We start from the raw sequence: 20,355 nt of genomic DNA, 5'->3' as shown, positions 1-20,355 counted from the left end.
CCACACGAGTTGAGAGTGGTCGGAGAGCCATCACTTCGGGTCCTTCTCCTCCTGTCTCAGTGCACAAGTGGGGTGTGTGAGCGGCCTGTCACTGAGCCGTGGGACCGGGGCCCTTCTTCCCACTCATTCCGCTTGGAGCTGACAGGGCTTGGTCAGCGCCTCCTTGTTTAACATCATTCTGCCCAAGCTGCGGTTTCTGCGCATTGGCAAATACTGACTGTGTGCTTGCTACACCCCGATGGGGCTGCAGGAATGGAGAACCGTGGGTCAGAAATAGAGGCGCCCCAGGGCCTCCCAGGTTTAAAACAAACAAACATAAGAATAACTATAGTAAAAAGCAGGTAAGCTGGAAACAGAATGCTCCTTGGCCTTTGCCTGGGACTTTGATTTATATTCAGAAAAGCGATGGGTGCTGGCTGTGAGTTTGGCCAGGGGTCAGCAACCTCTTCTGGGAGGGGCCAGATGGTCAGTGTTACTTAGGCCTCGCGGTTCTCCCTGCCTCTGCAGTGCAGAAGCAGCAATCACAGCCGAGCCCTGGGCCTGCTGTGCAGGCTGCGGCGGGCCGCAGCTCCCAGCCCCCGGCCGTGCTGTGCTTTCAAGCTCCGGGTCTGTCCTGTGCCGCTCTGAGCACAGCCAGGTCTTCCCGATCGATTGTAAGTGTGCAGGAAGGCCTTTGTGACTTTGTGACAATTCTAAACATACTAGGAAGGAATACCTTTGAAAGAGGTAATTTCTATTAATTTTCAGAATATTCACTTTCTAGGACTAGGTTTGCTAAGTGTTTGCGTAGCTGAGACCCCTAGTGATCTACTCAATGAAGAGATTAAAACGGCTTCTACATATAAATGCAACTTAGCATTAAAGTGGAATCTCTGAAGCACTCAGCAGTTTCTATATCTTTTTAAAGATTCCCCTCATTTTTCCCCGGTAAGGATTTACTTAGCCGACTCCTTACTTACTGGCATCTCAAAGGAGGCCTTTCGTTTCACTGCCTTTTGAAGCATCTCATGTGCTAAACTAGTACAATGGGACTTAATGAAGTTTGGACAATGCTTTGAAATTGGAGTGACTGTTTCTTTTTCTTTTTAAAGATTTTATTTATTTATTTTAGAAAGGGGGAGGGAAAGAGAAAGAGAGGGAGAGAAACATCAATGTTTGGTTGCCTCTTGCGTGTCTTCTACTGGGGACCTGGCCTGCAACCCAAGCATGTGCCCTAGAATGAGCAACTCTTTGGTTTGCAGGCCCACGCTCAATCCACTCAGCTACACCAGCCAGGGCTATTTTTCTTTTTAAAAAATGTTTTATTTATTCATTTTTAGAGAGAGGGGAAGGGAGGGAGCAAAGGAAACATTGACCGTATATGCCCCAACCTGGGAACTCACCCACAAACCCAGGCATGTGTGGGAATTGAACCAGTGACCTTTCGCTTTGTGGGACAAGGCCCAACCCACAGAGCCACACGGGTCAGGGCGTGGAGTGGCTCTGCTTAGTGGAGGTGCTCTTTGCCACCCCTGAATCTTTGGTTATTGTTAAGGAGGTTTTCTGCATTTCTTTTTGATCCCAGGAGCTTTTTGACTCCATCTCTGCTTCTCACACAGTTACTCACCAAGAATCCCAAGCAGCGCCTGGGCTGCAAGGGTGATGGTGCAGCTGGAGTGAGACAGCACCCTGTGTTCAAGGACATTAACTTCAGGAGGCTGGAAGCGCACATGGTGGAGCCCCCGTTCTGCCCTGATGTAAGTACTGTGCGGCCATGGGGGCGGCACGGGTCCCAGAGAAGGGTGGGCCTCACACCAGCAGCTGTGTCACCTGCTACAGACAGCTGAGTGTGGCCTCTGCCTGGGTCCCCTTGGATCTGCCTCCTCCCTCCCCACCTCGCACACTGCCCCAGACCTGTCCTCATAGGCCTTCCCAGCAGCGCTCTGGCTTTGGGCCTGGTGTCCGCTGTGGGCTGTCATTGCTGGTGGAGCTAAGCCCGCGTCACCGCCCTTCTCAGACACCTCAGCACGACCTCCTTGGCAAGCCCTGCAAGGCCCTCCCTGTTACTAGTGTCCCTTTCTTTTTTTTCTTTGTGGTTTTGTAACTTTATTTGACAATCAGCAGTGAGTTCTCATCCACATTAACTGTTCATAGATTTTTGCAAGTGGTGACAGGTACGTAGGTGACTGATGTATAGAGCTTGTTTGGTCAATCTTCATCCTTGTTACGTTTCCTGGACAACCGCACCCGGACCCAGTACAGGACATTCCTTGTTCCTTTGGCCCAGGAGGCTTTGTGGAGCCCGGTGCCCCTGCACACACCTGCAGTTCCGTCTCCTGCATGACACATTTCCTGATGTCTCTGAGGACCGAGGGGCATGCTTCTTGAAAGCCACTCGGTGGTTGCACTTGTGAATGTTGATGGTGTACTCTCTGGTCACTACCTTGCTGATGGCAGAATAGCCCTTCTTCTCGCCACCCGTCTTTCTGGGAGCCGTTATGCTGGGCCCAATTTGGAAAGCCAGTGTCCCTTTCTGATGTCAGTGCTGGCATGCTCGCTTCCCCACTGGTGTCCCAGAGGTCCTGTCCACACTGAGGACCCTGGCACAGTCACTTGAGTGTGCTGGAGGGTCCAGATGGGTGCTGGGCCTTGGGCCGGGCACACGTCACTGCTGGGTGGACACAGGCATAAACAGACTGCACCCCAGGCTGGGCGCTGCGCTAAGTCCGCTGCGGCCGTGCTCTGCAGACGCGGACACGAGGCGGTCCGCAGGGTGTGCTGTTGTGTTGGCACAGATCAGGACTCAGCTCAGACCCGTGTCTCACACGAGCACCTTCTCCCCGGAACGAGTTTGTGTTGCGCATTGATGACGCCGCTGCGGTGCCAGCACAGGAGGACAACGCGGCCGGTCCCTGCTGAGGTGGAGCTTGCTGCAGCCGCACAGAGCTCAGGGAGACAGTTACAGGAGGAGCAGAGCACCCGTGGGCACTTCAGATGGGATTGCTGGTCTCAAGGGCCTTCTTTCCACCAGCCCCCGGGGCTGCCTGCAGTCTGGGGCAGGGCTGGCCTGCCTGAGACAGTCTTCTCTAAGGAGGGATGATGGTGGTGTGGTGCTAAGAGACACAGGGCAGAGGCTCTGGACAGGTCTGGGGGTTCTCTTGAATGAGAGGACCTGTGGGGGCCAGGTGGCTGCAGAATCTGATGGGGACGTGTCAGGTACTTTCATTTGAATGGGGGGGAAGTATGGGTTTTGAGCCTTGGGCTGGGGCCCAGTCCTTGCCAGCCTTCCCCTGGACTGTGTCCCCACCTTGTGACAGCTGCTTACAGAGAAGTTCTGGCCAGTGACATCAGGAATATGACTTCCTTGGTTATCACACACACCTTGCTGTGTTCTCAGAGCTGCAGGGTGCCTGGTGTGAGCTGGGCCTGGCCCTGCCACAGCCTGCTGTGCTCTCCTCCTCCCCCTCCCCCGCCCTCCCAGGGGAACAGGTGGCAGGCTGTCAGGCCCTGTCCTGCAGGAGGGGCTGCCTTCGTAGGCGGGAGACCTGAGATGAGCTCTGATGGGGACCGGGGCCTAGGGCTTGCCATTTTTCACTTGGATTAGGCGGGTGCTCAATGCTAGACATGAAGGAGGCCGAGGGTCAGAGGCAGGGGTAAGGATCCAGGGCCAAGGGCCTCCATCCTACCCTCCGTGTTCCCACAAGAGTACCTGGCTGCCCTCTCCACCGCAGTTGTCTGTAACCTGTTGTCCATTGCAGGAGGGGGACACGTGGGTTCTCTGGAGGTATGTGGGCGAGGGAGCTGGCTGGTCGGTGTCCATGGGTCTGCGACCCCGACCAAACATGACCAGGGAAGGGGTCATAAGGACTTCAGATGAGGGGCTTGGCCAGAACCAGGACTGGAGGAGGTGCTCAGGCCCCAACTCCATGTGTACTGTGTCCTTAGTGGTTAGGAGACTGAGAGGCCCAGTGACCTCACAGCCCACACCTCCTTGTTCTCCATGCGCAGCCGCATGCGGTTTATTGCAAGGACGTCCTGGACATCCAGCAGTTCTCCACGGTGAAAGGCGTCTACCTGGACACCTCCGACCAAACCTTCTACAGCCAGTTTGCTACGGGGTGTGTCTCCATCCCCTGGCAGAATGAGGTACTGCCCTGGTCAGCATGGCCAGTTTACACCAGTTCTGGTGACGAAAGAAAGATGGCGTGGGTGTGTGTGTGTTTTGAGAGGTAAAATTATTCACGGCAGCTGCCCCAGTCCATTCACAGGAGGTAGACAGAAGGTGGCCATTGGGTCCCATGGGGGCATTCGACCCTGAGTCCGGCTTCCTAAGCAGCGCTGGTTGGCGCTGTCAGGGAGGGGAGGCCACATTACCCACCCAGGAAAAGGCCAGGAGGCAGGGCGAGCAAGAATAGAGGCCGGGGCTGGAGCGGCACTGGGCTGGAGACGGCTGACTGACCTCGGCGTCTCCCCCACTTCTGCCCTGCCCCTGCGTGGATGCAGATGATTGAGTCCGAATGTTTCAAGGACATCAACGAGAGCAAAAACGAAGAAGCTGAGTCATTGGATCTAGAAGACACAACCTGTCAGCCAGCTGCCAAGAGAGAGAGAGGCTTCTACAGATTCCTCAGGAGAAGAGTAATGGTAAGACGTTCTGTTACCATGGTTTGGGTTTTTAATGTGATGTGTTAAAAAAAATACTTGACGAAGTTAACCCTTTTTCTTTTTTTCAATGCCTCTTATATAAGAAATTTCACGTAGTTGAAGAGCCAGCTATTGTAGATGGTGCTATTTGAGCCCAGGTAGAAAAATCCTCAGTGATGTTGCTACGAAGACCGTTCTCCTCCAAGAATGGCTCAGCAACACTCGGAAATAGATTCCTTTGTTAATGGCAGAACATTTTAAGCTAACTCACAAATCAGTATTGTACAGAACAATCATAAAACAATACATATTATTTAAATTTCTACATTACGTGTTCTGATTCTCTTTTGCCCACATTCCCATGGAAAGCTGCTTCTCTTTTAAAAATGGAATTGTGGTTTGGAGACGCTTTCTATGGTAGCATTAAATTTAGCAATTTTTTTCCAAGTGAAGTTTTCTCCTTGGACTAGTGGATTATCCTGTTTTGTACCCTGTCTGTTCCTGAGGGCTTTATTCAGAGGCAGTCCACGAACATTCCGTATGAAGAACAAGCCTTAGGTTGCACAAATCTTGGACTGCACTGACCATGACCGCATTCCCTCTGAGAACTGGGTTAGGTTTGGGCTAACCCAGGCGCGCTCCGGGAGAGCCTGTCTCGGCGCAGTCAGTGCTGCGTGGAAACCACCTCACTGTGCTCTGTGCCCCATGCCCCGCGCCGTGGCAGTGGAGCCTGTCAGGGAAATCGGCAGCTAACGGATGCGTCCTGCTGGTCGGAGCCGCTCCCGTCGTTCTCCTGGAGCGCACAGCCTGGGTGGGTAGATGGGCATGCTCGTTTCCACTTGGGGCAGGGGAAGGCAGCTGGGCTCAGGGAAGGTGATGGCGCTGATGGTGCATGCTGTGTGTTGCAGGGCTGCATTCATTAACCCTGGAGCCGGTGAGAAGGCAGAGCTGCCCGCAGGACTGTGACGCTCACTGCGCAGAGCCTGGCCCCAAAGCCCAGGAGCTTTTGACTCCTTGTGAATTGCGATGAACAGGTGTGGCACATCTTAAGGCATTCCTAGGAGTCTGCAGACTTTTTTCCCCGTTAGCCGAACTGTCTTTTACTAGAGCTGGACTGAGGGAATGAACTGCCCCAGGACTACTGTGATGTCTAGAAATCCCCAGGTGTGGACACCTTGCAGCAATGCTTGAGCTTCACAGGTACCCACGGAGCGCGTTAGAGTGGGCTTGAGCACCAGCCCCAGTATCTGGAGCCCAGAGTCCTGTTTCTCACACGCCCTGACTTGGACAGCGAGCTACAGAGAGCCGAAGACAGAGAAAATCATAAAAGCAGCCAGAGGGGAAAACCCCCTTACATTCAAAGGAGCAACAACTGACTTGTGGACAGCTGGAGTCGCGGCAGACGGTGATGTCCACATCTAATGTGCTCACAGGGGTTACCTGCCAACCGTGAGCTCCATTCCCAACCAAAAGTCCACTAAGAATGAGGACAAAACAATGACGTTTTCAGATAAGTTGAAACGGAGAGATCTTAGCCATAGAAGACCCACTGTAAGAGGAATTCTAAAGGGTGTTTTCCAGGCAGACGAACATGGTCCCATATGGAAGATCACAGAGGCAGGAGGTAACAAAGAGGAATAAAATGGCAAATATGGGGGTCAGTTTAAATAAATGTCAACTACTGAACACAATTACTGTATCTACGTCTTTTGCAACATGTGTATTTGATGGGTGCCCTCAGGGACTGCTGGTCTGGTCCTTTGTCCCTCCTGGCTCTGCTTCAGGCCTCATTCTTTCTTCGGCCAAGGCCTCACCTGCTGACTCACACCTGGTCTCGAATTCAGGCAGAGGCCACTGCCCAGCTGGCACCTGTGTGTGCGGGGTGCCGGGCCGCTTTATCATCTGCCCTTCCTCCAGGGCGGGGTCACGCATAAGTGTGTTGTAAGGCTTTTACTCTTAGCTCCCCACAAAAACCTATTCTATGTCCCCCCCGTCCCGGGAATTTGAAAACTGCAGAAAAGCACAGATTAAGATACAAAATCACGTAACAGCCTTGCCCGCAGACAGCCAGTTACAAATCTGGTGACCGGGCTCCTCTTCTGTGCTGTCGTCCTGTGTTTAGAGGGAGACGCGGGCCTGCTGCGCACAGCGGTGTGCCCTGCAATGCACTGTGAGCCTTCTCCCGTGCCACCGGCGCTCTTCCCAGAATGACTGTCCGGCATGTCCGTGGTTCCCGCTTTTCTGTGCTAAACGTTGCTGAGAGTAGGGACCACCCTTGCACACACAGGGCTGTTCTCCGAGTAAAGGAGGAGAAGCGTCTCTGCTGTGCAGGGACTGTGCCCCCTGCCGAGGCTTTGGCGACGCCGTGCCAGATTGCCCACCCGGCTGTGCCAGTCACTCTTGGCTCTGTTTTCTGGACGATGCCAAGCTTTTCTCTGCTTAAAAAATCTGCCTTCTTGACCGCTCCTTCCTCTAAGGCTTTCTTACAAGACTTCTTGTCAGGATCATAGTAAGTTCTAGGTGACTCTCGGCCATGGCTGAAAGAGCCACATTCTGTTGTGGTGACGGAAGGTCTCATGACCCCTGACCTCTCTGGAGCACAGAAACAGAATAATCCAAAGCAACAGTGTTTTAAACAAAATAGAATTACATTCCTCCCCGATTTCCATGAGATGGGCAGGCCAGGCTGGCCCGGCCTCACCCAGGCGTCTGGACCCCGCCTCCTCGCAGCTCCAGCGTCCCAGGATGTGGTGTCCATCCCCGTGACCCAAGCCCACTGCTCACGCCCAGCGAGATACCCCGCCTTCAGGCAGCAGGAGACTTTCTAGGACTAACACGCGTCACTTCTGCTTACAGCTCATTGGCTAGAATGTATTTAGTCACATGGCTACTGTCCACAAGAAGGGACGATGGGCAACGTATTTACCTAAGTGGAAAAGTGCCCCGATAAAAACTGAGGTCCTGGTACTGAAGGTCAGGAATGTGTCCCATCCAAGTTCACGCTGCGCGCTCACCCCTAACGCTCCGGAGCGTGACTGGACTTGGAGACGGTAAGACGAGGCCGTGTGGCTGGGTCCTGAGCCAACACGCCTGCTGTCCTTGTAGGGCGAGGGGACCAGGACACAGACACGTGCCGTGAAGACCGCATGAGGACACGGGGAGAAGAGGGCCGTCTGCACACCAAGGAGAGCGGCCTCGGGAGGAGGACGGCCCCGCACACACCCTGGTCTTGGCCTTGCAGCCCGCAGGGCAGGGAGAAGGTAGGTTCCTGCTGCTGAGCACCGCGCTCTGCGGCACCCGTTACAGCAGCCCCGGCGGACGCACACGCTCACCTGCTGCTGTGGGAGCAGCCGCGCGGGGCTGCCCGGCGCACACTCGCGGGCTCCTGCACTTCCCGTCTCCCGAAGGCCCAGCCAAGCACCAGCTGCCTCTCACCTGAAAGCTCTACGGGGCAAGATCCGCGTCCCAGCTCACAAGGTGTCGGCAGGATTCGGCCCTTCCAGGGCTGCTGGATGGGAAGTCTCCATTTCCCCCAGACTGCAGGCCACGCGGGCCTCTCTCAACAAGGCGGCCGGCGTCGCGAGCCTGTGCACGCCCAGAGGAAATGGAGCCGGCAGGACGGGAGCCTCAGGCTTGTGTAACCTCGTCCCAGGACCGCCACCCTTCCTGGGGTCGGCCAGGAGTGCGCCCGGGGGGCGGCCCTGGAGGCCACAGCACCCGGCAGTCCTGTCACGCGTGGACCAGGACCTTTCCTAACATCAGGGACCTGGGACTCAAGGCTGGCACACGTGGTTCTTCCCGCGAAGGGCGGGGGCTACTGCTATCCCCTTGCAGACAGAGGTTCCTGAGGTGACGCTGGGTTTCCTTCCACCTGACCGCGTGGGACAGCTGGGGCTCAGAGAGAGGGCAGAGGTGGGGCTTGCGGCCCATCCTGTGCGGGCTCTGCAGGGTTCCTACTCTCGGCATTGCCTCCGCTCAGTCCCGGCAGCTCCCTCCGACACTAGCCCCCCCCCCCCAAGCCTGGCAGGTGGGACGGCTGCCCCGAGGGCGCCACGCCTTCCTCACCTGCCTCTCCTCCACGTGGTGAGGCACCTGAGCCCCGACCCCTTCGTGCGGCCTGCCGTGCCCGGAGTCCTCAGCCCCTGAGGGGTCGCGCTGAGGTCGGACAGTCAGTGCTGCGGGGGGGCTGCTCCCCCGGCACAGCCCAGCCTCTGTGCAGCAGGCACGAGCCGGGCAGGTTTTCACCGCCGGTGTCCTCCCAGGCCCTCCTCCTCTCCGGCTGCCGACCCGACTCCGGGAAGCCTCGGTCTGCGGGCGCCTGATCCCCCCACCCCCCTCTCTGGCGGCCAAGCACCGGCAATCGAAGGAGACGGGACGGGCTCTCGGCGGGGAGAGCTCGACTCCTCCTTCCAGGGCGTGCCGGCGACCCCGCCGTCAGCCCCAGCCCGAGCGAGGCAAACTCCTCGGGTTTCCCGCCCTAGTCAACCAAGACCCCAGGCGTCGGTGGGGGCTTGACACCTAGGACGGCCCAACCCGCCCGGCTCCTCAGCGCCAGGTCCCGCCCCCATTGCCAGCCCTCCCCGTCATCGCCTCATCCCAGCCCGTCACCGCTAGGTTCAACCCTCAGGGCCGTGCCTTGTATTCGTAGCTCCGTCCAGGTTCTTCCCTCTTCACCGCCACGCCCCACACTGCCAGGTCCCGGCCCCATCGCCTTGCCCCGCCTTCACGGCCCCGCCCCTCACCGGCAGGAAACGCCCTCAGCACCGCGCGGTGCCCCGCCTCTGTTCCGCTCCGGCCTGTAGTACCTCGCCCTCAGCTCCGCACCCAGTTCTCCAACACCTGATCCCGCCCCTCAGCGCCGCGCATCCCCGCGGGGGAGGGACGCTATTATGTCAGTGGCTGTGCCAGATCCAGAAGCAATTTGATGGGCGCGGGGGCGGGCCAGTGCCTCCGTTGGCCATTGGCAGAAACCGCTTTCCCTCGTTGTCAATCCTGGCGCCCAGGCCTGGCTCCGCCCCGGCGTTGGTACGTCGCAGGACGCAGTGCCGCGGGGGTTGTCGGGACGGGTTCAAGATGGCCGGACGCTCCGGTGCCTTCCCTATCTGCGGCCCCGAACCCCATTCATTGCTTCGCTGCTGAGCGGCGCTGCGAGCCGGCCCGAGGGCCCCGGACGCTGTCCCCGCGGGGCAGGAGACCGCCATGGCGACCCTGGAAAAGCTGATGAAGGCCTTCGAGTCCCTCAAGTCTTTCCAGCAGCAGCAACAGCAGCAGCAGCAGCCGCCGCTGTCTCAGCCCCCTCAGCCGCCGCCGCCTCAGCCCCCCCCACCGCCGCCGCCGCCGCCGCCTCCTCCTGGCCCGGCAGTGGCCGAGGAGCAGCTGCCCCGACCGTGAGTGCGGGCCCGCTGCAGCTCCCCGCCCGCGACGGCCCAGTGGAGCGGTGTCCCTGCGACCCGGGCCGCGCGGCGACAGGGCCCCCTGTCCCTCCTGTTGCGGGACCCCGTCCCGGGCCCTCCCCCGGCTCCTCGCCTGGGTCTCCGTTCTTCCGTGGGCAAGCACAGCCTCTTTTGACGTCCCCGAGGTGGCCCCGGCCCCCCGCCTTTCCCCGCGGGCGAAGTTAGGGAAGGAACTTGCTGCTCTGTGTTTGCAAGAACCCAGGGCTGTGTTGAGAGCAGAGCTCGGCAGAGCCGATGCGGCGTCCCGGTCGGCTTCCTCCGGGCCATTTCCCTCCCCATCTCCTGGGCGAGCGGGAGGAGGGCCGAGGGCGCAGGACCCTTCTCGGGGAGCTGGGGGTCGGAGCTGGAGTGCCGTGGATTGTGCATGACATCATGCCTCCAGGCGGCGGCGGCTGGGGGGGGGGGGCGGGCACCGGGGAATGACAGCGCGGTCCCAGGGCGATGCTCTTGCACGGGGCCCTGGCAACAGCCTGTGCTGGATGGATGGAGGCTGTGTTCCCACCTTTTCGAGACATTTCGTGTAGTTCGGGGATCGCAGTGGTAGCAACAGGATTTTAAGTATCAGGAAGAGAGACCCGCTCTCTAAACTCAAGTTTGGTCTGCACGCACTCGAGTGTGTTATGGTTGGCAAGCTAAGTGGTGACCTACTTGCCCGGTTATTACTAACAAGTGAGAAATAATACAATTGACTTGAATATTAGGAAGAGAGAACTGAAACTTGTCAGTTTTCCGTGGAAATAATAACACATTGCCAAGGGCGAGGGTCGCAGCTGGCGGGGAAGGACGTCCGTTTTACCAGTGTTGTCGTCTGCTTGCTGGGACCTAGGTGTCCGAGCACCACCGACGGCTCCTGCTCCCTTCGTTGCTGACTTCCGTTTGCTGCTGGGAGACTAGGGGTCTCTTTTGCGTGTGTTTGGGAAGATTTTTGAAACAGAAAAAGAGAGACCACTAAGAGCACCTTCTAACTGGAGGCACGTCCTTGTCCCTGAAGTCTGTGAGCCAGTGTTCAGCAGAGGCTAGGGAGTGTTTGGCGGCGGTTGGAGCCTCTCCCGCTCCCGGTTTTATTTCTGATCTGCAGGTGTGCAGTATGGGATTCAGTGAGGACAGATTTCAGGAAGCAGCCCCTTTAAGAAGGTCACTCTGTTAAGACTCGTTCTCTTTTTTGTAATGTTTTGTTGTTCTTTACGTTTCTGAGAGGATCCGTGCTGTGTTCTGAGAATTTAATTAGAAAACGTGGATTTGGGGAGTGATGTTGGTGGCAGAGTGTTAGAATTTTTATTGCAGCCTCACTGGAGTCCCTCCCCAGGAGGCGAGTGTCCCGCAGGCTCACAAACTGAGTGGGTCTGGGGGGGGGCACTAAGACCTTGGGGGGAAGCAGGATCGGCCTGCTGCCCCTGGCGGCTTCGTCAGACACTCCTTCCCTCTTAAAATAAATACGCCTTCTGTTTCTTATGCTGATTTGACAGAACCTGCTGAATTTGCTTATCTTCAAAATGTGGGTGTAAAGAGACTTCCTTTTAACGCTGGCTTGACGAAGTAGATAGATTTTGTTTCATTATTTTAAGGTAATTATGATTGACTTATTTTAAAATTTCACCAATTTTGCTTAAGTAATACATTAATACAATGCACATTTCAAAAGGTAATAATTAAAAACCTTCTCTCCACTCCCTTCTCCTGAGTGCCTAACACTGTTCCCAGAGGCGAGTGCTCTTATCCTCTCCTTTTAGACGTAACCTGTGCATATATGGAGAGAGATTTTAAGTTATTTAAAAACAAAAGTATTTCAACATCATAACTTTTAAAGGTTCTTAACATGCTCAGAAATTAACTGCATTAGGCTTAATTATAGTTCTTTCAATTAAAATGCATAAAAATATTTTTATGTACTTTGCTGTTAAGACAGCAGGTATTCACAAGTTTTTGAGTAACAAACTCATTGCTTACAAATTTGGACCTTGGCATTTCTGTTCAGGTGCTGTAGCTGAAAAATCCATTCCCCAAAGTAAGATTGGCCAAACGTAGTTTAGGAAGTATCTGTTCTATTTTTATGGCTCTTGCCGTCTGTGTGTGCAACGGTAGCGTCCCAGCGCGGGCTTCGCTGGGAGTATCTGAGTACCTGCTCTCTGTGCGGCATGGAGGATGCAGGGGTCCTGGTGGGACTGGCACGCAGGGAGTGCCCGAGCCAGGCCGGCAGTCGACCTTCGCTTTTGGCACTTTCTCATTCTCCTTCCAGATACAGTTCCTGACTTTAGTTATTTACTTATCAATAAACGTTTGCTGACCAGCTAATGTGTGTCGGGAACTGTTCTCATAGATGCAGCGCCACAGCCGTGAACAGATAGAGCTCTGTACTCACGGAGCTTTCATTGCAGTGAGGACGCAGCTCGTACACAAGGGGGAATAAAAATACAACGGTCTGTTAGCTAGCGACACATGAAGGAGGAGCAGCACAGCAGGGCAGGGGACACCCAATGTCAGGGTCAACAAGGTGTTGACATTTCAGAGAGGGTGCCCACTGAGGAGCTGGCCGGGAGTCACTGCCTGGAGTCCAGGAGCTAGCCATGAGGTGTGGAGGAGGGCATTCCAGGCGGGAACCAGGTCCGAAGAGCCCCGCCCCCCCTCACAGAACAGCAGGGAGGTCAGTCTGGTTGAGTCAGCGGGAGACTGTCCCTAGCAGGGCAGGTCAGAGACTTTGGAGGAGGGCCACACCCCATTGCTCAGCCCTTCCTTGTAGGTGGAATAAGCACACTAGCATTTATTCTAAGTGACAAGAAGCCATCAGAGCTTTGGGTCTCATACTAGCAGGACTCGAGTTCCATTTCACAGTGGGAGCTGGCTGAGGACAAGTGAAGGGGAGCATGGGGGGAGCGGTGGGGAGCCACTGCAGTGTTCGGGTGAGGTGGGTGGGCTCTGCCAGGGTGTCCGCAGAGGCAAGGAGACTGACTGCAAGTGACTGAGTTTGGAAGGTGGAGCCAGTAGGGGCCGCTCGCATCTCTGTCTGCTGAGCATCACCTCATGTAGCTGTAGCTGCTGTTACCAGTTAGGGTTCCATTCAGCCACAGGTGAGCCAACCCGGCTGCAGCAGCTCACACAGGTGAGAGTTACTGTCTTTTTGAGGAGGTGCAATGAATGGTAAGGTTAGGGACCCAGACCCTCTCTGACACTTCGCTTGAAGCCCTTGTCCTCATCCCCATTTTTGAGTTGTCTTTTTTATGGTTGAGTTGTATCAGTAACAGCCTGTACTGTCTGTGTACTAGACCCTGGCCACATGCATGGTTCGCAAAAGCGTCCTCCCTTTCTGTGGGTTTTCTCTTTACACTCGTTTCCTGCCAGACAGCTGCAGCGCGATCATCCAGGCACCCTCGAGGAGGAGAGCCCTCTTTATTTTTAAATAGTGTCCCTTGGAGCAAAAACACTTTTAATTTCGATATCTTGATGAAATACAGTTTCCTGTTTTATCTTGGGCTGCTGTACTTTAGGTGTTATATCCAAGAAACTTGCTTAATTCAAGGTCATGGAGATTTGTTACTCTTGTGTTTTCTTGTAAGAGTTTTAGACATTTAGTTCTTACCCATCTGTTAATTTTTATATATGCTGTGAGGTAAGGGTGTGGCTTCACTCTTCTGCATGTGGGTGGGTACCTGGGTGTCCAGCACCGTTTGTTGAAAAGACTGTTCTTTCCCAATGGAGTTGTCTCGGCACCTGGCTGAAAATGAGTAGCCCTTAACTGTGTGGACTTATTCCTGGACTCTCAGGTGTGTTCTGTCTGTTGCTCACAGTACTGTGTAGTCCTGACTATTGTAGTTTTGTATCATAGTTTCAAATTGTGAAATGTGAGTCCTCCAACGTTGTCCTTTTTCAAGATGGTTTTGGCTCCTCCGTGCCCTTTGCACTTCCATAGAACTGTAAGACCAGACCGTGAGCTCCTGCAAAGGGGCTGGCTGGGGTTCTCGTAGGGATGGCGTTGAGTCTGCGGGGAATTGGGAGAGTGCTGACATCCTAACGGTGCCAGGTCTCCTGTCCGTGGACATTGGCAGGAGCTCTCCCTAGACCGTCAGGTAGTACGTGTGCGTCAGGGGTAGAGGGCCTGTCACAGGCACAGCTCCCCGCCCCCACTCCCGCTATTGCAGCAGCCAGCGGCAAGACGCAGATGAGTACGAGCGGCTGTGTTCCAGGAGAATTTCATTTTTCATGCGACTGAAATCTGAATTTCATGTAATTTTCACATCATGAAATAGTCTTTGGGTTTTTAGTTTAGTCAACCATTTACTTTTAATTTTATATATTTTACTTATTCATTTTTAGAGAGAAGAGAAGGGATGGAGAGAGAGGGAGCAGAACATCGATGTGGGAGAGAAACATCTCAGTTGCTTCTCGCCTATCCCCAGCTGGGGCCCTAGCCTACAACCCAGGCACAGGCCCTGACTGGGAATAGAACCAGCGACCCTTCAGATTGCCCGCCCACTGAGCCACACCAATCCATTTAAAAACGTAAAAACATTTCTTAGCCCACAGACTATCCGAAAAAAGGCAGGCCGTAGTTTGCTCACCCTAGATTAAATGTGACTGGGCCACTTCTGGGAAAAACTTATTTCTCGGTTCCTTTTTGCTGGCTAGCTTAAAGATCGTGTTTCGTGTGTACGTGGTCAAAACATCTTCAGATAGCGCAGAAGGTGGAGAGCACAGCCCCCCTTCCAGTCTGTTCTGGACTCAGCCCCTAAACTAACGATGACGAAATGCTTGTCTTCCTGGTTTTTAGTGCGCCCCTGGCCCCGTGTGCGAGGCGGAGCCCTGCTGTGGTTTCACTCGGCAGTGTGTCTCGGGCCTGGGGCTGCGGCAGCAGCACGGGCTGCCTCTGAGGGGCTGCGGGCTTGCTTCCAGGCTCCTGCTGCAAAGCCAGGCCCCACCTCGCCACCTCAGTTTGTAGAAACAAAACGAAATGAAACGAAACGTGACGCCTGTGAGGAGCAGTAAAGTGAGGTGCGATGAAATGGGGTCAGCATGCGTGGTTCTTATTAACTGCTATATGATATTGTAGCACTTATGTTTCGAAGAGGCTTTTGGAGATGTAAAGGCAAAGGTCCTGTATTGTCCTGGCTTACCAATGGGCTGTGACATGTGTTCTCCGCCTCGCCAGCCCCGCCCCATGACCTCCAGTCCCTGCAAGGGAGCCACCTGGCACAATGCCTTGGCATAATGGATCCACCTAATTCAGGCGAGAAGGAAAAATAAGACAGTATACGACACTACTTAATATTGTGTTACACTGAATCAGCTCTGAGTCTAGGCTGTCTGCTGCAGACAAGAAGAGGGTAGATGTGCCCCTCGGAGTGACCTGGGGCCAGCAGTTCAGTGTCACTCGGGAGCTCAGAAGGAGCGCAGAGTCCCTGCCCGCCCTGGGACCTGCTGAGTCTGCGTGCATGCTTTCGCAGTTCCTGTGAGCAGCCCTGCACACGTGGAAGCTTGAGAGGCTCTGCTGCAGGCGACCAGGTCTCTCCCTGGTTGGTGACCGTGCTGCCGGTGTTCGGGAGGGCAGACTTCTGTGCTCGTGTCTGCCCTGTGCAGCTGCAGGGTCGGCTGTGACACTGACTGTGAGCTGTGCGTTCAGAGCTCCCAGCTCTTGGGGTGGGGACTTAAGTGGGGAGTGGACTGGACTGGACGCCCTGCTGGGCACCAGGCCCCATTCTGGGCCCTGGGGTTACAGCCACAAGCAGGAGACTGCAGAACAGAATGGGGGGGGTGGCTGTGCACTGAGAGGGTGACAGACACTGGGACAGAGCCGTGTGGACGTGTGAAGACGAGAGGCCCGGGGGAGGGACAGAGGCGTGCTCGTGGGGCAGGGAGGAGGCCAGTGGTGCGGCAGTGGAATGACGGGCAGGCACAGGGGATTAGGTTGGAGGGCCGGAGGGTAGAGACCAGGGGCCTCACTCTCCTGCGGGACAGGGTGGCATCAGGCTGTACTCTGCCTAGAGGCGAACCTGAAAGGACCGCTTTGGCCACACGGGTGAAACCCATCGCTTAATCACTGCTGGTGGAAATGTACGCGTCTGCCTGCTCGGGGAGGCCAGCACTTCCGTGTAGGACTGCGTGTGCGGTCGTGACCTGGCACTGGCGCTCCTGGGCCCTGGTCCCGGAGAAGTGAAGACTCAGGTCCACCCAAAAACCCGCGCACGAGTGTCCGGAGCAGCTTTGCTTCTGCAGGCCAAACACTGGAGTCAGCCCAGGTGCCCTTCAGCAGGTGAGGAGTTGAGCTGCTGAGCAGTAAGGAGGGGCAGGGGCCTCACAGCTTGGACAGACCTTCACATCACACTTGTGGGAGCAGCCAGGCCCAAGACCTGGCGCAGTGTGTTCTGTCCCTGTAACTCTTCTGAAACAGCGGGCGCAGTTCTAGGCGTGGAGACCAGTGGACTCAGGCGGGGTGCGGGACGGTGGTGGCGGGCGGCGGGGAGGGGGCGAGGCGGGCCTGTAGTTGTGACGGGGCACTCGGAGGCCCTTGTGGTGGACACACAGACTTAATGCCCCTGGGACAGTCGCGCAGAGCTAAACGCACACACAGTGAGTAAATAACTCTTTTTTGGAAATCTGAGATCAGTGGTTTGTATCAATGTCAATACTATAGTTTTGCAAAATGTTGCCACTGTGGGAAACTGGGTGAAGTGTACATTGGGTCTCGATTATTTCTTCCAGTTGCATGTGAATCTGTAAGCACCTCAGTAAAAACTTCGGTAGAGGAAGAGAGTCCACCTCTGGTGGAGAGGCAGCGTGAGTGACGGCTGCAGTGCTGGCGGGCAGCAGCGACCCATGCCGGACCCCTTCGGAGGGAGAGCTGACAGTTTTTGTCAAGATTGAGATTGGCCGTTTCAAAATGTACGGTTTGGTGGTTTCCGGTGTGTCCACAGGGCTCTGCAGCCGTCACCGCACTCTGACTTCAGAGCGCTTGGCCCAGAACTGGAAGCCCCTCCCCAGCAGCCGCTGCCCCCAGCGGCTCGCCTGCTCTAGTCCCTGGGTTTGCGTGTTCCGGCATTTCCCGAGATCGCAGTCACACCGCCAGGGCCTTCTGGGTGGGACCTTTTCCACGTAGCACTGTGGACCGGTTTGCGAGCAGCACCGCTTCCACTAGTGACTGTCACTGTGTTCCGCGGGCTCACTAGTAAGAAAGGGGTTGTGTTAGTGAACGGGCGGGGGGGGGGTCTTACGCCCTGATTCCCCTGACCAGCCACCACTTTTACTTTTATACTATATATGAGACATAATTCAGAAGGGACGTTTGGTTCCCGTGCCTTCCTTTCCGGAAGACTCCTCACTTTCTGGGAACACGCTCCCGTTTTCATAGCGCTGGGCGAATTGGAAAGCAGCTGACGAGGGTCAGGAGACGGGCTCCCTGCCCTGCCTGCGGGCCATGCAGCCTCCAGACCTGGGTCCTGCCGGCCGGGTGGGCTGTGGGTGCCACCTCGCGTGCACGTGGACGCACTCGTGGGTGCTGACTGCCAGGCACGTGTAGGACGAGTGGCTTTAGTTCCTCGGCGGCTCCTGGCCTCCCTCTTGCCCACTCTCTCATTTTTTCATGCATAATCTTCACATAATCTAAAAAAAAGAATTTAGACAAAAGGGCTGAATTCCCGTTTGGCATCAGTTCTTTGGTGGTGGTTTCAGCGGGACTGTCGTGTGCTGCAGAGGCCTTGGTCTCTTTGTACCCGCCCCCTCCCCCAGATGGGTGTTCCTGTGTGGCCGCTTCCTCACACGGTGGGGGGCTGGCCCAGTTCTGTCAAAGTGGCTGCTTTCCCAGAACCGCTGGGAGGGTCAGGACTGCTCCGACCCTGTTGACCAGTTCCTGCCCAGAGCAGGGCGCTTCCATTCCTCACCTTAGTTTCCCTCCTCCCTTTTTGCGTGGAACAAGTCAGTCTGGCATATCCGTTCATCTGTCTGATTAAAGTCACGGGGGCACAAACCAGCTGTCTTTTTCTTGAATTCCCCAGTTTGTTGGTTGCACAAAATAAGACAGGAGGGAGGTAGCTCAAGCAGGTGCTGTAGAATGTACAGGAACTGAGCTGGAAGGTGGACGAGCAAAACAAGTGGATCCTTACCTGTGGCTGGAGCTCCCTGGAGCTCCAGCAGCACTGACCCAGGACGCAGGTTGGAGTGGCCTGAGGCCAAGTTGGATGGGCCCTGGGAACGGGGGCTGGACAGACGTGCTCAAGCTGTGGCCCGAGGGATGGGCTCGCGTGGGTCTGGGTGACAAGGGGCGCAGGCCTCCAGAGCCCGTGCAGTGTTCTTCATTGCTGCCTGCGTTCTTTTGCTTTGTCACCTATGTGAAGAGGGGGACAAAGTTCTTTTTAAAACTTAGGGTCTGTGACTTCTAAGGAGACAGAGAGATGGTCCGTGGACCTGCCCAGTTCTCCGTCGGCACATGGGTAACTAGTCTGGAGCCGTTGACTTGTCCCTCTTGGTGCTGCGGTGACTGCCGAGTGGCGCACACTGAAGCCCGGCACTGGAGCAGTTTCAACCGCCCGGCTAGGCGGGCGCTGTGCTGCTTTGGTAAGTGCTGTCTTGTCAAGTCCAGGGAGCATTTTACGCTTCATAAACACAACATTGCAACCTGAGGGGACACCTCCTTCCCCAGCCTGCAGTGCCTCAGCCACTCAGTGTGGCCGTCTCCTACTGAATTCACATGAGGCCTGCCAGTCTCCCCCAGGCTGTGCTCTGGCTGCTGCGGCCGACTGCTCAGGGCCCGCCCGGCCCATCCAGACACTTGGCTCACCCCTCCTTGTGAACCGAGCCGCTTCCGGTCCAGCTGGGAGAGTTGGGCTCAGAGAGCGAGGGGCTTGCCAGGAATCGGTAGTTGGGCTCCCAGGCGCAGATGCCCTGGGATGAAGGTTCTGCTTGGATTCGGACTTTGCTGAAAGCCCAGGTCACGAATGTTTCTCTTCTGACCTCCACTTAGCCATGAGGTCCCGCTTAGTGTGGTGTTTGCCAACCTTCTGCTCATTACCAGCCCCAAGGCGCCGTCTCAGCCCCAGCATGCAACACTGCCATGGTGGGGAGCCACCGCCCGCACAGTCAGGAGCCCGGGCGCTGCGGGGTTCAGTCCACAGAAGGCCTTGGGCAGGCTTTCACATGGGACATCTAAGAGGAGTGGGTAGATGGGTTAGTTGGCCTCCCGAAACGCCCGAGTTTGTCAGCATCCGTGAGCTTTCCTGACGGCTGCCTCGCACTCGGCAGAGTGAGCTGCTGTGGCAGAGACTGACTCGGTGGATTGGAGGAGAGAGCGCTCTAATTATCACAGCGCCCTTCCTTTCTTCCAAAAACCGCGTATAACGTACAGATGGCAGAGCGCACCCCTTAGTGTGCGGTTGTGTGCATTCTGACGAACGCACAGCTCCGTGCGACCACCACCACAGTCAAGACTCAGAGCCAGCCCAAGCTTGCAGTCCCACCACCCTCGAAGTCCCCCGTGCCCCTGCCTCTTTGCATCACCTCGTCCTGGCCCCTGGAGGCTGCCGATCACTTTGGTTCCTGTCATTCTGTCTCATCCAGGACGTCATGTAAATGGACTCATGCAGCGTGTAACCTTGAACCTGGCACATGGAGACTCATCCTGGTGTGTTTTAACGGTTTGCCCTGCTCACTGCCAAGCAGTGTTCTTTGGTCTAGCGGAATGGTGTGTTCGCCTGTCCTCCCAGGGAAGCACATTCGGGTTATGTCCGTCACAGAGCTTTTGAAGTGGGGGGTTCATGAGGATGGGAGGTGTGGGCCTCTGCTTCTTGTGCTCCCCTAAGGGCCCAGGTGGCTCCCCCCGCCCACCCCCATTGCTCTGCAGCCTTCTTGAAGCCTTTATCTCTGTAAGTAAGTGACAATGGACAGGGGAGTTGGGCATGTTTGTCCCAGCTGGAGGAACGACAGGGGAGACCCAGGGCATGCCAGTGAGGCAGCCGCCCCACACACCACCTTGGTTCCTATGTCACCTGGGGGGACGAAGATGGGGGTCTGTCTCTGGCTGCAGGCAAGGCAGTGGGACTTTTAAGCAGCAGGCATGTGTCCAGGAAGGGAAGGAGGGTGTTGTGGCGGGTGGCTGGCACTCTGCAGTATAACTCCGTGTGTGTCCCCTTCAGGAAGGAGACCAGGGGAAACATGCAGGCCTGGCCCGTAAGGAGGGGCTCTCACTGGGTGGCCACTGGGAAGCCCCACTCTACTTGCCCCGAACCAGGCCTCTCATTCAGGCCCTGGCTCTTTCCTCTGCCTGAACGCCTAGTCTGTTCTTTGTGGCCCCTGACTTCCC

General features: G+C 56.0%; 2 protein-coding genes across 4 annotated transcripts in view; both read left to right on the top strand.

The window, feature by feature from the left end:
- GRK4 (G protein-coupled receptor kinase 4) overlaps positions 1-6,314 on the top strand; it is a gene marked incomplete at its 5' end in the record, with an annotated part of 47,021 nt that extends 40,707 nt beyond the window's left edge. Inside the window, 5 exons of the mRNA XM_053923491.2 lie at positions 1,599-1,736; positions 3,988-4,125; positions 4,483-4,623; positions 5,348-5,434; positions 5,532-6,314. Coding sequence (XP_053779466.2) covers positions 1,599-1,736; positions 3,988-4,125; positions 4,483-4,623; positions 5,348-5,434; positions 5,532-5,546 — 519 coding nt within the window. The remainder of the gene's footprint in view (positions 1-1,598; positions 1,737-3,987; positions 4,126-4,482; positions 4,624-5,347; positions 5,435-5,531) is intronic.
- Positions 6,315-7,832: 1,518 nt separating this feature from the next.
- HTT (huntingtin) overlaps positions 7,833-20,355 on the top strand; it is a 111,716-nt gene continuing 99,193 nt past the window's right edge. For 2 of the 3 annotated variants that reach the window (XM_053923219.1, XM_053923218.1), the window contains exon 1: positions 9,696-10,010. In XM_053923219.1, the coding sequence (XP_053779194.1) occupies positions 9,823-10,010 (188 nt within the window). In that variant the 5' untranslated portion in view covers positions 9,696-9,822. Of the gene's footprint in view, positions 7,884-9,695; positions 10,011-20,355 lie in introns of those variants that run through there. The other variant, XM_053923220.1, reaches the window with a different exon arrangement.

The sequence above is a fragment of the Desmodus rotundus genome, chromosome 4 (assembly GCF_022682495.2).
Source record: "Desmodus rotundus isolate HL8 chromosome 4, HLdesRot8A.1, whole genome shotgun sequence".
NCBI lineage: Eukaryota > Metazoa > Chordata > Mammalia > Chiroptera > Phyllostomidae > Desmodus > Desmodus rotundus.
Note: the sequence above shows the minus strand (reverse complement) of the source record. Positions and strands in the feature narration are given on the sequence as shown.